Source organism: Amphibalanus amphitrite, unplaced genomic scaffold, assembly GCF_019059575.1.
Source record: "Amphibalanus amphitrite isolate SeventyFive unplaced genomic scaffold, NRLGWU_Aamphi_draft 000222F_arrow, whole genome shotgun sequence".
NCBI lineage: Eukaryota > Metazoa > Arthropoda > Thecostraca > Balanomorpha > Balanidae > Amphibalanus > Amphibalanus amphitrite.
The window spans coordinates 378511-397481 of NW_024881717.1; the positions used below are offsets into that span (position 1 = coordinate 378511).

The window sequence follows — 18971 nt, forward strand, 5'->3', positions numbered from 1 at the left end:
AGGCCAGTGGGGCCCCTGGCAGGTCTGTGGTGCCCCTGGCAGACCTATGGTGCTCTTGCTAGGCCGATGGTGCTCCTGACACGTCTGTGGTGCCCCTGACAAACTTGTGGTGCCCCGACAGGCCCGTGGTGCCCCTGACAGGCCCAAGGTGCCCCTGCGAGGTCGGTGGGACCCCTGTCAGGTCTGTGGTGCCCCTGGCAGACCTATGGTGCTCTTGCTAGGTCGATGGTGCTCCCAACAGGCCTGTGGTGCCCCTGACAGGCCGTTGGTGCCCCTGGCAGGCCTGTGGTGTCCCCGAGCCCCAAGGGGCGGGGGTCATGACCCATATGACCCACCCTTGGATCCACCACTGGTTATTACTTGCAGACTGACTCATTTGACATCCATTGCAAAACAATCACAGTATATGTTTGTCACCCTGTTCCTTTATGCCCATTTTTATAGTGGGCAAATCTCGACGACTGGGGGGGCAATTCCGTTGAGTGCGGGGGCATTTGCCCCCCCAGTTAACATGTTAAAATAGGCCCTGCTGCCGAGGTAAGACTCATGCGGTACTTCTTTCCCACGGAGAGACGACCTGCACTTAGTGGCGAAGTTAGACGTTAAAAGTTAGAGACGAAGTTAGCCCGATGTCGCTGCGTATTTTTTTCGTATTGCATCCCTTTCCCTCGGCTTGGGTGTTGGAGTTTGGTTCGAGGGGGGGGGGGCGAGTTTGATTTGAAGGGGATGTTATTCAATTGAATAACATCTTTTTTAGGTTAGGGTGCACCTTTTTGGGTAGGGCTCCGGCCTTTCTGGGCTGAGAGAGGAAGGGTGTAGTGTAGTCCAACAATTATGCGATCGTTTGTCGTTTGTAAATGACGTACTCTTCTTCCGCCGCGTACTGCTCTCGTAAGAATTTTAACGCCACCCCTTACTGATCGTACTTAGCGCGTCGTATTTGCTTATATGTTGTTATTATTTATTTACTTTATCACAAGCCGCAGCTGACCCGAAGTGTTTCCCTCGTTCGCTGGAACTTGCTGCAGGCTCCGTGTTTGTTTTGTGTTTATTTCGTTTTCATTTAGGTCATCTGTAATAGCTACTTTTTATGGACTATGCGTTGTTTTCAGTTTAAACACACATTATTCACGACAACGCAAGCATCACCACACACACATACAAACAGGCACCCAAGCAGACCACACATACACACTCGACGGGCGAGGGGTAGAGGTGTGTACGCATGCATCTTACTGCCCATATTTGTATCGACGGCAATATCTGGTCAATGTCCTTCATATTCAACGTCAAACTTTTCCAAGTTCTTTAAATTTTGATGCTTCAACTAAAATGTGCTTCAATTAATTGCAGAGGCTTGAGTAATGTGAAAAAAAACGTAGAGACGTTATGCAGTATACAGGGTGATTTGTTTTACTTGTTAAAAAGTAATGAGGTCTAGTGGCGTTAAAATGCAAATATATTTTGCAAAATTATATACCAGGATGACGAGCATTCTGGGACATTTTGATTTCATGCAGACACGATGTGAAGGAACGACCATCGTGTATTTTACTTGTGCTTGAAGTTACCCCCTCTCTCACCGCTCTCACCGACACGAATCAGCCCGCCTGAGCACGTGATGAACAGCACCATGGACTCCCATACTCATTAGGCGGACTGAAAAGGTTCCTATCACCCATTTTCAGCTCTGCCAGATATTTCCAATGTTTTCTTGTTATATCTGCCATAGCTGGGTCCAAAAACTAGAAGTATAGGAAGGGCAGGTCGAGGAATTTGATACTGGCGGCTCTGGTGGTGTCTGATTCGCTGTTTTTCTTTCTCCCTGAGGACTGATTGTTCAGGGGCTGCACATACGCCAGATGGACCGTTTGAAGGTTATTTATGACTACAAGCTTGTTCGTGCAATATTTAACGTCTTTCTGAGGTTTCTCCTTGATGATCGTAAGCTTCGAACCGCCTCAATGCTTCAAAATCATCGTTTTGTGTCGTTCCTTACTGAACGGCGGTGGACCATCGTGCCCGATTGGTGGGACATATTCAGGCTCCATTGGGGCTGAGGCCGTCGGTTAAAAGGGACAAATCATGACACCATACAAAATGTCCGAGATTTATCTATCACTTGCATTGCTTTTTTGCACGCGATTTTTCGATTTAGGGACCACCACATTGACGTTTACTTTTTAAAGGGACCCTCCCACCTTCAAAAAAGTTAATGAATTGGCATGAAAGTGATGTCGCTCGGTTCAGAAAGAGCAAAAACGAATATCTACCAAATTTCATCGAAAAATATTCACCGGTTTTCAAGATATTAGACTTTTACTTTTGTTTACTTTTTGGGATCTCCGCTGTTCCTAGCGACTTTATTTGAAAGTGCGGCATTTGTTGCGCGCAAAGCAGCATATACCACCGCGTGCTACGAAACGTTTTAGTCAAGCATTTAAAAATCGTTAGATATCTGCGCTGACGTCACACATTCAGAGGGGTATTCCTATGCATTAGCCCCTCTGAATCAAAATGCTGCAATTTTGAAATTCAATATTTCCGATTTAACCCGCGCCCTGCTGGGGGGGGGGGGGGTGTTTGAACACCCCCCCCCCTTGTGGTTTTTCGCGAATATCTCAAAAACGGCGGCGTTCAATGTCTGTCATAGCTACACCGAGTGACCGATCGCTTTGAAACTTTCAGCGATTGCTAAGAGCAATAGCATGTACAAAATGTATATCTCAGAATTTTGATATCGATGACCTAAGGTCAGGTCAATTTTGCGACCTCCCCATTATAAGTCAATGGGAGAAAATAGAAATGCGCCTCTTTTGGACAAAAGACATTATAAACACTCCCAAACACCGAATTACAAGTGGTTTAGACACACTGAACATGAAAATGGTGTCCGTGACCCTTGTTTATGCCCTGAGGTCATCTTAGGTCACGAATGGTATCTAACAGTTTTTCGCAAATAACTTTCGATAGAGGCATGCTAGAGCGATGAAAACGCCTTAGATGTGTTCAGCTCGACGATACGGATCGACTGATATGCAACATGACCCTTTCCGGTCAGGTCATGACCTTGACCTGAGGTCAAATTTTCAAGTTGACCTTTCAAGGTCAAGTTATAATTCATTCGATGCGTCTTGACGAGAGGAACACAATGCCGGTAAAAGGAAGCTCGTACAAGGCTTGGGTCAAAGGTTATTGCAGAAAAACTGTTTCCGAAAAAATCGGCTATTTTTGCAGTTTTTGCCCCCTGCAGGCAAAACCGTTGACGTTAGGTCAAATCTGAGAGAATTACTCAGAAAGGGCGTTAAAAGGGCTATCGAATGCGCTTTTCCGCGGCGCTGTAGCTCTATTGGTTCTCGAGTTATGCGTTGGCTTCTTGGAAATTTTCGACATTCGACCTGGAAATCGGCGAAATTTTGCCTTCAATGACCTCTGGTGACCTGACCTTTGACCTGACCAAAAAATTGACCGAAGTGATTTCGTCATTATTTTTGACGCTCTTTCGAACGCCGCCTTCCGCGTATCGCTACGTGGCCCAGGAGCCGAGTTACAAGGGGGGTGTTCAAACACCCCCCCCCCCCCAGCAGGGCGTGGAAATCCAGGACCCCCAGCCGGGCGCGGGTTAAGGCATTTCTCGATGTTGTGAGTGCCGAAACCGGTAATTGTGAGCCAGGGACCCCATTTTGGCTATCTCAACTCAAATCTAATGTTAAGGTGGGAGGGTACCTTTAACAGTTAAAAAAAAAAAAAAAAATCACCCTGTACGGAATTGCAATTTTGACGTTATTTTTATTCAAGATTCCCACTTAACAGACAAAAATATACAATACTTTAACAGCTTATGGCATGGTAAATGCTACCATTCTTGCTACTCCAGTCGTAGTCGAGGAGTTGGTATAATGATCAGACACAATTTACAACATGAAGTAATTAGAGTAAAACATCTTAACACGCGCACTGCAGTGGGTCTGAGCCGAACACGAACTGCAGGGGGGGGGGGTTGAAACCCCCCTGAGATCTCGAAAACGGCGCAACGTAGCGACAAGCGGTAAACGGCGTTGGATAGGTTGAGATGAGATCTACAAGAAATACAAAGATCATTTTTGGGTCAGGTCAAAAACGAGGTCAGCAGAGGTCACCAAACTCAAAATGTTGCGATTTTTTAGCGATCTCGACATCCCTCCATATTTCCCGCTTTATCTCGGGAACTAGAAGAGCTAGAAAGTTGCGAAAAAAGCATTCGATAGCTGTTGAAACGCTCTTTTGCTAAGATGTCCTCAGATTTGACCTAAGGTCAACGGTTCAGCCTATAGAGGTCATGTAATGTCAGATCAATATTGCAAATTTTCCGGAAATGCTTTTTCTGCAATAACTTTTCTTCCCGAAGAGATAGAGAAATAATTCACACACCATCGTTCTTAGCTCGTCAAGGCGCATCGAATGGCATATAATATGACCTCGAAAGGTCAAGTTCAAAACTTGACCTCAGGTCAAGGTCATGACCTGACCGAAATAGGTCATGTTGCATATCATTCGATCCGCATTGACGAGACAAACACGATAAACGTCGAACGGAGTCTCTATCTCTATTCAATTAAAAGTTATTGAAGAAAAACCGTTGGTGACCGTTGAATTGCATACCGGGCCCCAAAAAGTGACCTGACCTTAGGTCACAGGAATAAAAATTTCGAAATAAACAAAATGTTCCTTATGGTCTCCTAATATGTTTCTGAAAGTTTCATACCATTCAGTCAAATGGTGTGGATGTAGCATAGCGTCAAACTTTTTATGAGGTGAGGTCACTTATCGTGACCTGGTGACCTGACCTTGCATGACCTGCACTAATTTTTTTCAGAGGTGATGTAAAATTGTTTGATGAACAGCTATACAAAGTTTCAAAGTCGTAGCTTTACTGGTTTTTGAGTTACCTACAGCGAAAAAACCAGAGGGGGGTTGAAAACACACCCCCCCCCCCTGCAGTGCGCGTAGGGGGGAAATTGTGGAAATTTTCTCTACGTTATATGCAAAATAGGAACAAAATCGTATCTACTAGCCAACATTTACGGCCCAAACGAAGACAATCCTACCTTCTACCGTAACATTACCACATTTTTAGAATCACTGCATACAGACTACACAATTATAGGAGGAGATTTCAATTTCTTGGTAAACCCCACGATCGACTCATAATTACGCCCGCGAATACAACCATAATGCAAAACAAGTTTTTCTTAGCTTCGCAGAAACTAACGATCTAGTCGACTGTAGCCGCCGACTACATTATTATGTTTTTGTTCCTTTCTTTCTTTTCGTTTCCTTTACCGTGCCCTATCCTTCCCTGCCCTGCTCTTTGGTTTCGGTCTGGCTCTTTGTTTGCGCGCTCTAGTTTAGTTTCTGTCTGTGACCTCAGGCTAGGTCACGTGGTGTCTGTGCCCGGGAGCGATGGGCCGGGTCAGTGCGGCGAGGGAGAGCGGCGGCGGCCAGGGGTCAGTCTGGTCTGAGTGGCGAGCGGGAGAGCTACGGCCCGTAGCGAGTGTGAGCGCACAACGAACGGGGGAGTGCACGGGAGAGCGCTCGATAAGTGACGAGAGAGGTGACGAACGGGAGAGCGTTGAGCCGCTTCACCGAGTGCAGCTGGAGTTCCAGTAAATCACTCGAGGGCGCAATTTCCGGTAAGAATCTATTTGTACTGATAAGTTTTTGATCGATACTGATGTTCGATGTTTCAATGTTAGAAAGTTTGAGCCAGACCGATCGATTTATTATTTATTTATTCCTCGTCCTCCACACGGGATATGTTTTCCCATTTATGGGAGGGCTCCTGCTCCTCCTCAGGGCTACGGTGCAAGGCGGGAGCCCACCCCACCCCCCAGTGACACAGTTGGGGACGCCAGTCCGGAAGCCGGGCGGCACCGGGGATCGAACCCGGGTCCCCCCGACCACAGAACCGACGCCTTACCAACTGCGCCACTGGAGCCGCATTTAGCTATTTATTTACGTAAAATTCAGAAGCGATGTTTTAGGGATGTTCGTTGTCGTTTCCAGTGTCATGGCGTTGAACGATGTTGTTCTTTCGCAGCAACGGCAAGTGTTGTCACGCAAGGCGTGTGTTGGCGAGTATTGGGCGTTGGCGTTGTACAATACAGCCAGTCGCGGAGCACGTCCTTTTTTGGTGGAGCACCGGGGAGCGGCTGCAGTTGCGGCAAAGCCTTCTGCCGGGTGGCCTGTCCGACCAGTTGCGGCAAGCCTGGCCGCAGTTGCAGCGGCCACCTTCTGCCGTGTGGCCTGCGTCCCGGCCGCAGTTGCAGCGGGACACACTTCTGGGAGGCTGCGGCGGAGTCTACTGCCGCGTGGCGCTCCAGTAGCGGCCAGGCTGATCGCCTGTCGCGGTAGTCATCAGCCCGCCTGTGGCGCGGGAGCATCGGCCCGCCCGTGGCGCGGGAGCATCAGCCCGCCCGTGGCGCGGGAGCATCGGCCCGCCACTAGCAACACATCAAGAAAGCTTAATTACGCTGATACCAAAATCGGTACAGACGAATCATTCATTGAAAGGTTGGCGCCCAATATCCCTTTTGAATGTCGACTACAAAATAATTTCAACAGCTATAGCGAACAGGTTCAAAAAAGTGATTAACCGTTTAATTAGTTCTTCACAGACAGCTTACATCAAAGGTAGATTTATCGGTGAAAATAGCCGCTTAGTATATGATGTTATATCACGTATCAATCGAACAAGTACACCTGGTCTTATCATGGCTGCCGATTTTGAGGCTGCGTTTGAGACAGTCTCTTGGCCTTACTTAAGAGCTGTGCTGACCGAAATGGGTTTTGGAACTAAATTCATAAGCTTCATAAATATAATGTACCTTAATAATAAAAACTTTTCTCGGATAGTATTAAATGGATTTCTAGGAAAAAAAATATAAATACATAGAGGAATAAGACATGGAGATCCTGTGTCTGGCTTCCTCTTCGACATAGCGATAGAAATATTGGCGAAGCAAATAACACAGTCGAGAGCTTTAACCCTCGCCCGCACATGGGGGGTTGCCGCCCCCCCCCCCCAGGAAGTCTTTCTGCTCTCCACTCAACATTTTTAGAGCTAGAAGTCTGATTTTTGGCATAGCTGCTCCTCTATCCTTTCTTGATGTCCACTGAAAATTTCAAGTTTCTGTGGTTTTTGGTTTCGGAGATATGACCTTGTTTTTCAGGTCATGTCATGACCCAAATGACCAATTCTCAACATCATGCGTTGGCTATGGGCCTTGTGAGCTTTTCACACCTTGATTTCGGCCTTTTTTGCCAGTCTTACCTCCCACCTATCATGGAACATGTCGTTCGACGATGTACAGATGTCAGGGTCAGGGTCAAGGTCAACCTAGGTCATCTAAAATAATTGCGTTTTAGGCAAGCTGAATTTACTTTTCGTGAAGTTTTTTGACTGCATTTTTGGTAAAAGCCTCTCATATCATTTCATGTAATATGGACACATAAACACTCGGTGCACACATCAGTATACACACAGACACACACAGACATACAAACACATATCATTGACCTTGACCTAACTTGACCTGAAATGACCTCATCAGCAAAATTCTGGTCGGGTAGTGTTACAAAGAGGTTCTAGCTGGCTTGGCACCAGAAAACGGCATCGTCATCGGTATATGATAAGCAGCGCACTTGATATCCAACGGTGACCCAAAACAGCAACATTTTTTAGTTTCACCTGACCTGGAAGGTCAATGACTGACCTGAGAAGGTAAAACTGGGTATCATTAGATTTGTCTCTTCCCAAATTTTGGTCTTTACCGCGAAGCTCTATCTCCAACAGGAACGAAACGGTGCGGAGGGGTGGCAACCCCCCCCCCCCCCATGTGCGTTCTAGGATGGGAAAATGGCATGTGCGGGCGAGGGTTAACAGGGATGCAGTAACAGAGGTTCGCATAAGCCAGTATGCAGACGATACAATCTTATTCCTCGAAAAAACAAAGCGCTCTCTTTGTGGTGTGACAGAGGAACTTTCACAGTTTTCCGCACAATGAGGGCTTAAATTAAACTGGAATAAAACGTCATCTAACTTACTATTCAAACAGAATCCGTCTGTCTGTCTGTCTGTGTGTCCGCACGCCGTGTAGTGGGTTCAATTTAGATTTGAAGAACGGTGCCAAACCTTTTGAAGTAGGCGAGCGCTATTCTTCAATGAGGTAACTCGTTACCATTTCCTCTGTTCATTTTACGTTCGATTTCCGTTTAACCTTCCTTTAAAAAGTATTTCTGAGACAGCTATCAACTGAAACTAGCTAACAGCGGGAGGAGACCGCTCAAACATTCAGAGACAGTCGTTCGCATCTAAACCTATTGGGACAGCAATCCGCCAGAAACCCACCCCAAGGCAGTAGTTCGCCAACTAAGCTCACCGAGACGGGCTGTCTCGATGGGTTTATCCTACAGTAAGTCCACAGCAAGGCTTAACTAAGTCCCAAACGCTCGTCAAGCTGGGAACGGAGGGCTGAGGTGAGGGAGTCGAGCAGCGGACTAGGGTGAAGGAATTCGGTGGACTGGATGCAGAAGCTCTGGGGGGGGGGGGGAGGGGGCGTTTCTTTATTAGGACTTTAGGGTGCGCTGACTGCGGTAAGGCCCAAATTATCACACCAAATTTTGCCACGACATCTACCGGTTCAGGCACTCGAGAATCAGCGGCCAGTGATATCTGCAAAGACGAAGCATTTCCAACCTAGCTTCAGCCTAGTGTGGGCGCCTCAGGTGGCTTTAATTACAGTTGCACATACCAAACGACCTCAGTGCAGCCAGTCTGTCGCCGAAACCATTCAGAACAGACTTCAACGAAAAGTGAGACAAGGTTAGTGCTATCGTTAAGTGCCATTATAGACTTGGACCCCGTTGGCTTGACCCACTGGAAGGTGGTAGTTATCGGACGCTGCGGGGCATACTCATTTTTCCAAAATGCCTTAGATTTTGCTTTCGTGTTCGATGCTCTGTATTCTATAGCCAGCCTTTAGCCAGAGGGGGCCCCACTAATGATCAGTGCCCTAGCCCTCAAAAGTTTCCAACGTTAATTTTTGCTTATTTAATAGTGAATACTGAAATAAAGCGGATACTGAACTGTGAACATCCAGTTTTTACACTGGCCCCACACAAGCCTCCGAATGCCCAAAGCAGATATCTGATGACTGGCCTTTGGGTGTCATACCGTGCATTGGTCAATGTGTACGACCTCTGCGTTTACCATTTTACTTGCACTGGAAACTGTTGCGCTCGAAAAATCAGGGGAGTGGCTTATTACGAGCGCTCATCAGTCTTAACTACCCGCAAGCGAATGGCTAGCCCTTCCGTCTCCGCTCGCTTGCGATTTGGCATTCATGTGTAGGTACAAAATAGCGGCAAACGACCATTGAGGGTGTGAGTTGCGTCTCTTGCACACTAAAAATATCTCTAAATCGAATCTGAAAAGACAAAAAAATGCTATAAAGCGGAAATGGTTAGGATTTAGGGTGTCTACTAATTTTTGGCACAAAACTAAAGGTCTCATAAATCACATATATTTTGCTCAAACGTCACCAAACTTCACACATGGTTGGTAGCACTCATACTTAACGCTATCTGATCAGTGCAGGCTGCTGTTGACTCCTCGTCGCTCGGCACGGCGCACGCGCTCCGGGACCCTCCCCATCATGGTGCGCGGCACCTCCTCTCGGATCGAACGAAGAACCCTCTGAATACGGTTCTTCAGCTGGACTTCTGATGCCGCTCTCCATCCGCCCTTGTAAACTTCCTGCTTGACGATGCCCCAGAAGTCCTCGATGGGTCGCAGCTGAGGCACGCAGGGCGGGTTTTCATCGCGCGCAACAAACGGCACCCCAGCCTCCTCCAGAAGGGTGACCATTTTCTTGGCATAGTGGGCCGCTGCCAGGTCTGGCCAAAAGATAAACCCACCATGAGGGTATTGTTCTCTCAAAAATGGGAAAAGTTTCTTCTGGAGACACTCTTGGCGGTAGAAGTCGCCCCCTACGTTGGTGCGGCTCGGGCAGATGACAGGGCTTGACACCCCCCTGGGAGAGATCGCCACCCAGACGAGAAGCTTTCTCGGGAACTTTCCTACAGGCCGGAATCTGACGTCATTCGGTACGTCTCCTCCAGGGCCAGCGTAGAAGCCGGAGTTTGCGGGCATATCACTTCCTGAGAACTTAAAATAGCTCTCATCATCCATGACCACCTCCAGTTCGGCGTTCCTCGAGAACGACCCACGGGCCAGCCGTCTTATCCGGGTCTTCTGCCACTTTTCTTGCTCAGGAGTGACCTCGGGCACTTTGATCCTTTTCTTATACTTTATGTTGTTATCATGAAGGATTTTCGCCACATACTGATGAGATACGCCAAAACGCCGGGCCAGCACGCGCAGGGATGTTCCAACGCGTCCCTTGGCGGCATTCAAAAGAAGGCGCTTCTTCTGGGGCCCAAGTTTGGAGGGTTTTGCGCCAGCTTTCCCTTTACCGGCGTGCTTACTGCTACCCCTAGTCTCAATGTTCTTCAATATACGGTAGGCAGTTCTTCTCGACACTCCTGCTACCTCCAGCCGTGACCCAAGCTCGCTTTTTGGTAGGAAATGGTGTTCTTTGGCAAAATCGGCCACAAATTCACGAGCCTGCGTTTTAGTCAAAGTCTCCATGATAAGTGAATATTGCACGAAAATAAAATAAAAATGTTGTGGCGAGTGCACAATTGTTAGGTCTTCATATGCAAAGAATTTCAGTGACATTGGGTGACGTTAGTGTAAATAAAAATAAATTAAACTTTTGTGCCAAAAATTAGTAGACACCCGTTACACATATTCAAAAGGCACCGTTGGAAAAACTGTAGGAGCGCATAGCTGCAATATCAGGCTATGAAAATTTTCGTCATGTTTAGGGCACAAATTATGGAGGGGCAAGAATATACGTTTGTCCCTCCTCCAGAAGTTTCTTAGGGAACGATGCCTCCTCTGCCGCTCCGTATTCGTCGCCCCTGTAAGCGGTCACTGAAGGCCTGGCTTGCCGCTGCCTCACATTGACGCTTATAATGTCTCCAAAACTAGGTTGAAGAGAGGAAAACTTGAATTGAACGCGAACACTTGTCATTTAAGAAACGCAACGTACGATAGTGTATATGGGCATCTGGTTACATCTTCAGATGATCGAACGGAATAATCAGGTATATGTTTCTTGTCTAAGTTTTGTCACAAATTAGGGGGGGCAAAAAGATACTTTTGCCCCCCCCCAAGAGTTTACCAGGGGGGCAGCTGCCCCCCTGCCCCCCGAATCCGCCGCCCCTGCAACAGAAATGATACAATGTAAAATAAGCCATGCATTTTCGTTAGCCCTTAGGAGGGTTAAATTTCTCGCTCGACAGCTTGTGGCCGTTAGCTGTTAGCTTCCCATGGCGCCCCCGAGTGTGTGGAGCCGAGCCAGGTCCCGAGCAGCCTGCAGCAGAGCGTGCCAGCTCTCTGACCTTGCAGATACGACCCCGAGGCGGGCCGGCCCCCTGACCTTGTAGACCTGGCCCCGGAGTGGCACCAGTCGCCTGTCGTTCAGCAGCCGCTTGGCGCCCAGTCCACTGCAGTTGGCGACTATGTCGTAGCCGGCTAGCTCGCGCAGGTCCCTCACCTCAGCCTCTATGATGGTGCCACCGGCTTCCTTAAACCTGAGACGAACAGCGAGCCAACAGACATCTCACTCTCTTCTCTATCTCATCTCTCAGACATATCAGACATCCATTCTCTCTATTTAAGACTAGGATACAGGTTTACGCGATAACTGTATAGATGTGAAGGGGGGCCATTAATTTGGTTGTTAAAACTTTGTTTGTCAAAACTTGTATGTGTTAGGGTCGTGGTGTGCGCCATAATGGTGACAAGAGTGCAATGTTTCGTGATGTGGAGCGTGGAGGGACGCCATCTTGGTGCACAGTGCGTGTGGTGTACGGAGAGGTAAGGGTTGCGGTTCTAAGACCGTTTGTTTTGTCGCTTGTGGCGGTGAGAATACATCGGAGGTCAAGTATATCGGAGGTCAAGACGTTGGGTCTTGGGGGAGAAAACTGAACGAAGGGACCCAGATACACAACATCAGGTGGGATTTTGATCTCTAGCCAGACAGCCTATTGTCGCTACGTGGAGATACGCGCCAGATATGGCTCACAACGAAACAAAACCGGAATTGAGCTTAAAGGCCAGAACACAGCACATGCTTGCAAAACGCGTCGAATTCGCGTCAAGCGCGGAAAACGTTACGTGCGCTGTGTTTTCACTATAGTCACTTAGCTCACAGCCTCACAACCCGCGTCCAAAACGCGTCTCACTTGGGAAACGCTTTGCGCTCCCAACCCGCGGCTGAAACAAGATACCTATAAGAAACAGGTAGATCGGATGTTGAAAAGTAAAGCCCTGATGACGTCACGGACATTCTTTAGGTGGAGAATGTCACCGATTGGGAAAATAATTTACCTACGAAAATTGGTATTACATAACAATAAAATAAGATCTTCAAATTTCATCATGAAATTCATATAATTTATATTAAAAACATCAAACCCATTTAGAATGTGTCCCTGTTCCTCCTATACCATTGGTCACGTGACTACCATGGTAAATTTTAGCTTCTGCAATGTTGTAAATTAAACGAAAGTTATATATTAAAATCATTATATTAAAGATGTTTTATGAGCAATCCTGTAATTATATTTGAAAATTACCTATATTCTGCAGAAAAGAAGCTACGTGATATTACCAGATTCTGCGTTAGGACAGCATCTTCTTGAGCTTCGATTTTGAGTACTTTATAACTGTTTTGAGGCAAAGTAATGGATGTTTTCAGACAGAAAATGAAGCACTAAATCTAATGAGGACAAAATTTAATAATTTTTTGCACTTCCAAAGTGAGATATCCAGGAATGAACTTCGGTTAGTTTGTGTGTTGAGCTTAATGTGAAGGGAAAACTTCACGCCCGGCTGACGTCACAGATCTCGGCTACCAAATCGTGTATGGTGGGGTCGGGCTGAAACGCGTTGATCATTGATTACACTTGACCTTTGCACGTGACATCTAGCATATCCATAGGCATATCCATCACGGACGTATAAATAAAATAAACTGGACCCGCAACCACCACCATTCAGGTGAAGCCGACAAGGCGCCATCTTCATTGCCAAAAACCGTGCTCTGGAAGGTCATCGAGCCAATACAATTAGAATTGAGTCTAAACGGATGATCGAATCGAGATGCTGGTGGTACCGTTCGACGGGTAATGCCTTGAGGCATGTGATGATGCATGTCACAGGTCACCCGGTGTCACATGGCGCGTGCCACGCGCCCGACAAAAGTCAAAGGGCAAAAACCTTTAAGCGACGCTTCAAATCAAACAAAGGGCGGCACGGGTGCCAAATTAACAGGTCACATGTCCCAGTGTTTGACCACTAACATATGGTATGCTCGGCATCAGGGGGTGCGGAATGCACGCGCTAGTGGCGAAAAACATGTTTTGAGGAGGCATCCTCCGATTCCGGAAAACCTTGACCTATGTAGACACAACAAATTTTGCACACTGACACTACTGGACACGCGCTTTAAGGTGCTGTACAAATAGGCGTGCTGGGGTACGCGGTGCACGTGCTGTGCACGTGCAAACCTTTTGATGTTGCACTCTGTGTCACATATGCGGGTAGGGCGGGTAGCGCTGGCAAGCTCGAAGTGCCAAATTTACACAGGCCACCCAGAAAGCATTCCAGCATAGTTATTGAGCATATCCATCTCCTGGTGGGCCCGAAAGGTGCGCTCTGCACGTGCAAAAAAATTATCCGCACCGGGCGGTGTGGATGCTTGGACACCCCATGTGGATTGATGTAAATATCTCGAAAACGGCGTTGTGGAGCGCAGCCGTTTTTTTGTCACACCTTTTCATACATCTTTTTCACAAATGCTGCATAACTTTCAGATTTAAGTCGCTCAAGGTTAGGTCACCAGGCATAGGCGAGGGAGCCGGGGGGGGGGCAGTGGGGGCAGCTTGCCCCCCTCCAACTCTGGGGCCGTGGGGGAGGTGCCCCACAGCTTTGAGACGGAATACCACTTTTTTGCAAATGTTTTCTTTTTTGTTGAAAAAGCCAAGGAATGAAAAATAAGTGGCCTAAAACCGGTGAAAAAAACTAGATCCCCCCCCCCCCCAATCTGGAAGTAGTTCCCGCGCCCCTGTCACCAGGTTATGTCCAAGTGGCCTTACCTTAGGCAAAATTATAATGCCCGTCATAGCTACACAGTACAAAGATTAAACAATCGGTTTAAAACGTGCAGCGATTGATAATATCAACAGTATATACGTGGAGTACCTACCTCTACCTCGAAATTTTAATATCACTGACCTAGGGTTCTCATGATTTTGCGACCTCAGACCACCAGCACAGCAAATCATTTATTTTGTCAAATTCGGGCTCCTAAGCTTTTTGCTACCCAGCAACGCAAATTTACGCCTCAATCGCCGGCCAGCGCAGCATAGGCATCTTTGTTATCCACATTGTTTGCGCCCGCAGTGATACTGTACCGCAATAACCATTATCTTCTTCTTTCACCCATAGATGGCAGTAGCAAAGCGCCTGTTTCTATGCTGTGCCGCAGTGCTCTTACATACAATACGAGCTGAGCATTGATCATTGCAAGCGCGGTATAATTTACGATTATGTGGTGGCCTGGACCGGTGACCGCGGCCAAGAAATGGTTCGAACTTGACTGAGTAACGGTAAATCAGTATCTGATCCCTCACGAGACCGTGTTGGGTCAGAATCGTGATTCGGCGTAAGTCAGCCCACATTATCCGCGCGTTTCCAGTCTTTTTGTGGTTGTACGTTCGAACATGTGGAATGTTGTTGGTCCCACGCAATAGGTATGGTAGGTGTCAAGGTCACATGAAGGGTAGGTCAAGGTGACTGACCTTTGATGATCTTGGCTCACTTTTTCAAGTTTTACATGTTTCTAGGGCAGTGCTTGGAGCTGATTTCGAATTTAGTATTCATTTGAACATTTAAGAGGAATGTAGTTTTAGTGTCTTCGAAACATGTTACAACGCCATCAATGGTAGTTGACACCTACTATGGATAAGCCGTAGGACACCTACTGGTTGACCTGACCTGACCTGACCTGACCCGACCTGGCCATGAAAACATCAGCTGGGATCAAAACAAACATGACATTCCTGATCCAGAACCCAAAAAAACTTCCAATCTCAATTTACGAAGCTGAACTAAACACATCAAAAGTGTTTTCAGCGCTCTTAGATGTCTCTACCAAAGGTTACTGTCAAAAAGTTATGGGGGTCCATCATGATCTGAAATAACCCTAGGACATTAATGTAGGTCACAGGTGCAATTTCCCGATTAGGTTCGTCACGTTTCCCTGCCAGCCGTGTCCCGTGATTTGAGTGCATTGTTTAGTATGTTTATATGAGTTTTGTGCAACAGAACAAGGCCATATATAGTGTCAACAGAAGCGCAGTTCAATTGTCTTGGTTTTGGGTGAAGCACCACATCCAGTGGACCAAGGCGCTAACCGGAACTCTCACGCTGTTCCAAATGGTCAGGTAGCGGCACTGCCACGTGCATTGCCCGGGAATCGAACCTGGATGGCCGAATCTAGAGGCAAGTAACTTACCCCTAAACCAGAATGCTCCCCAGTTCAATTGTCTGCCATGGACTTACGTGTAATAGAAAAATCGCGAAATCAACAGAACCCTAGGTCAGTGATATTGAAATTTCGAGGTCGATGTACTCTACGTATATACTGTTGCTCTTATCAATCGCAGCACGTTTTAAACCGATTGTTCAGTCTGTGTAGCTATGACGGGCACTAAACTTTTCCTAAGGTAAGGTCACTTGGACGTAGCCTGATGACCTAACCTTGAGTGACCTAAGTCTGAAAGTTACGCAGCATGTGTGAACAAGATGTATGAAAAGGTGTGCCAAAAACGGCGGCGCTACACAACGCCGTATTCGAGATATTTACATAAATCCACATGGGGTGTCCAAGCACCCCCACCGCCCGGCGCGGATAATTTTTTTTTGCACGTGCAGAGCGCACCTTTGGTGTCCACCAGGAGATGGATATGCTCAATAACTATGCTGTAATGCGTTCTGGGTGGCCTGTGTAAATTTGGCACTTTGAGCTTGCCAGCGCCCGCATATGTGACACAGAGTGCAACATTAAAAAGTTTGCACGTGCACAGCACGTGCACCGTGTACCGCAGCACGCCTATTTGTACAGCACCTTAAAGCGCGTGTCCAGTAGTGTCAGTGTGCCAAATTTTGTGTGCCTAGGTCAAGGTTTTCCGGAATCGGAGGATGTCTCCTCAAAACATGTTTTTCGCCACTAGCGCGTGCATTCCGCACCCCCTGATGCCGAGCATACCATATGTTAATGGTCGAATGGGTCGAACACTGGGACATGTGACCTGTGACTTGGAGCTTCTTGCCCCAGGTCATGGGGCATTTTGCCCTAGGGGCGGGGAAAATGCCCGATTCGCAGCTGCTTCACAAATCACTTCCTAGCTGCAGCAACTCGATCACAAGTGAATGAATTTGAGGGGTGGGATTGAAAGTAAAATGTCTAAAGAACACACTGAGCACAAATTTGATCTGAAAGGTGATATGGGAGAGAAGTTATTTAGCAAGATAAATTATCTGGGGCGTCTTGCCCCCGGCTACGCTATACACCAGTACTCAGGCAGCAGTAGTGACTCACCTTTCAGTCAGCCATCCGAGGTGGTAGGTGTCGTCGGCCAGAAGGGTAGTGCAGAACACGCCGTTTGTCCAGCCACCCGGGCAGAGCCGCAGCTCGCGCTCCGTAGCGGGTCGGTAGTCGGCGCACAGCCGCGCCAGGTGGGCGTTGCTGACCTTTTCCGGACCGTCCTTGGTGAAGAAGTAGCCAGACAGCTCGCAGATCCCGGCGGCCACTGCATTCTCCGAGGCCAGCAGTTCGCGGTAGTAGCGCCACGAGTCGTCTATGATTTCTCTAGAAAACATGCATCACGCCATAGTGAAATAAGGTTCAACGAGATTTACAACTTTGCCAAATAATATAGGTTCACCTTCTTTGTTATTAAAATTAAAGTACCTAAACTGAATTTGTCATTTTTTCCAGCTTCACTCCGTAGTAAAATGACACATTTGTAATGGTGAGAAACACATTTTGAAGCCATAAAATACGCAGCTGAAACATGCTGCACACATGTCCAACATCACCCGCCAGCCCGCACGCACGCACACTTACACAACATTTTCATAAACAAAGCGTACATGAACAAGGCAGCATTTCTTATAGTTTTCGCGCTTTTAATACCATACAGTGACGCCCACCAGTGTGGGCATGGTTTGCAAATAAAACGTGCGCCAATCTGATCTCAAGCACATATCATCGTGATTTATTGCAATTTGAGCAACGCTGAAGCTTAACCTTCGCCCGCACTGGTGGTTTGCAATCCGCGAACGTATAAGGGGGGGGGGAGTCCGTTCACGTGGGACCCCTTGTCGTTTAGCCCCTGATCGAGCTAGAGGTTCTCGTAAAAACGAACGTGTTGCCTGTGACGAGAGGAAGCCGATGATACCCAATTTTAGGGTTCTAGGTCAGCCTTCCAGGTCAGGTCAATGACCCAAAAGTCGGGAAAATCGGGACCTATTAGAGCGTCAAGTGTGGTTGCAATGTGGTTTTCGGGGTGCTGATCACGAATATCATGCTGTTTTTTATGCAAGATGATGGCTTCATGCATTTATGCCAGGTCGGCAGACATGGGTACGACTCAGAGTCGAATCATGAATCGACTCAGAATCAGACGCTTCTCGTATGTATGTATATTTGCGTTTACCTAAAGGCGTGTGATTTTAATATATAATTTCAAGCTTTTATGACTAGACATCTCAATTCATTCATTCATTCATTCATTCATATTTATTTCGCACCAAACATTGGCAAATTTCTAACAGCTGTTTACAATCACCAGCAGTGATAAAAACTGTCGCGTGTCTGCACAGAGCTCAGGTCACAGGGGTCACATCCCCCCGGTGGGATGTGGCAGGTCAGAAGCCTTAGAAGGCGACGCGAAGCCTGGCTGCTGTCTCTCAACAAACACCGAATACTGTCCGCCAGCCCGTCTGAAGCGCGCAATGGCGTCACCATGTAGCTGCACGGTAGTCCGGCAACTGCCTCGACCACGGCAGAGAAGTCGTTTCCGCACATGCTGAACAGTTGAGGAAGAAGAGACTCTCCGAGTAGCGCGGGGCACATGGCCAACTTCGTCAGGCCCGAGAGGAAGGCCTGCTGGAGTCGGTGCTCGGACCACAGAGCACCACATGCAGCTCGGAAGCATGCCGACCGAATCAGTTCATGTGCAGGGGCTATACCGGCAGCAGCGAGGAGCGCTAAGTGGTGGGCGCGGCGAGGCAGCCCCAACGCCGTCTTGAGGGTCACTGTCTGAGCGGAGTACAATTCTTCAATGTCAGCTGAGCTGAGCAGAGCGGACGGACAGCCGTATGTCAGTGCTGGCTGAACCACCGACTTCCAGAGAAAACATTTATCTGCTGGACAGAGCCCAGATACCAGCATGCCGGCAGGCGCAAGGCTGTACAGGCTAGCCCGCGCTCTTGCCGTGCGGTGTCGGATTTTGCGGTGCGGCCGACAGGCTGCCGTCCAGTAAGACGCCGAGATGTTCAGACTGGTGTTGGTTTCTAAGCCTCTGACCAGACAGACTCCAGCTGGGCTCTTGAGCCAATAGCTCATGGCCGAAGATGATGCAGTGGCTCTTAGTTTTGGCTGGCTCCGGGTGAACGAACTCGAGCCTCCAGCGCTGTGCAAAGTCACCAACCAGCTCCAGCATGGCATCGAGGTTTTTAGCATTTGTAGCAAAGAGGAGCAGATCATCAGCGTAGCATACAGCCGAAACAT

At 47.8% G+C, this 18971-nt stretch overlaps 1 protein-coding gene across 1 annotated transcript in view; it reads right to left on the reverse strand.

Moving 5' to 3' along the window:
- The window catches only part of LOC122385546 (D-aspartate oxidase-like), a 69716-nt gene extending 51890 nt beyond the window's left edge, over nucleotides 1-17826 (reverse strand). Inside the window, exons 1-2 of the mRNA XM_043373892.1 lie at nucleotides 16776-17826; nucleotides 11547-11700 (exon numbers count right to left, since the gene is read on the reverse strand). Coding sequence (XP_043229827.1) covers nucleotides 11547-11700; nucleotides 16776-17056 — 435 coding nt within the window. The 5' untranslated portion in view covers nucleotides 17057-17826. The remainder of the gene's footprint in view (nucleotides 1-11546; nucleotides 11701-16775) is intronic.
- Nucleotides 17827-18971: the final 1145 nt, after the last annotated feature.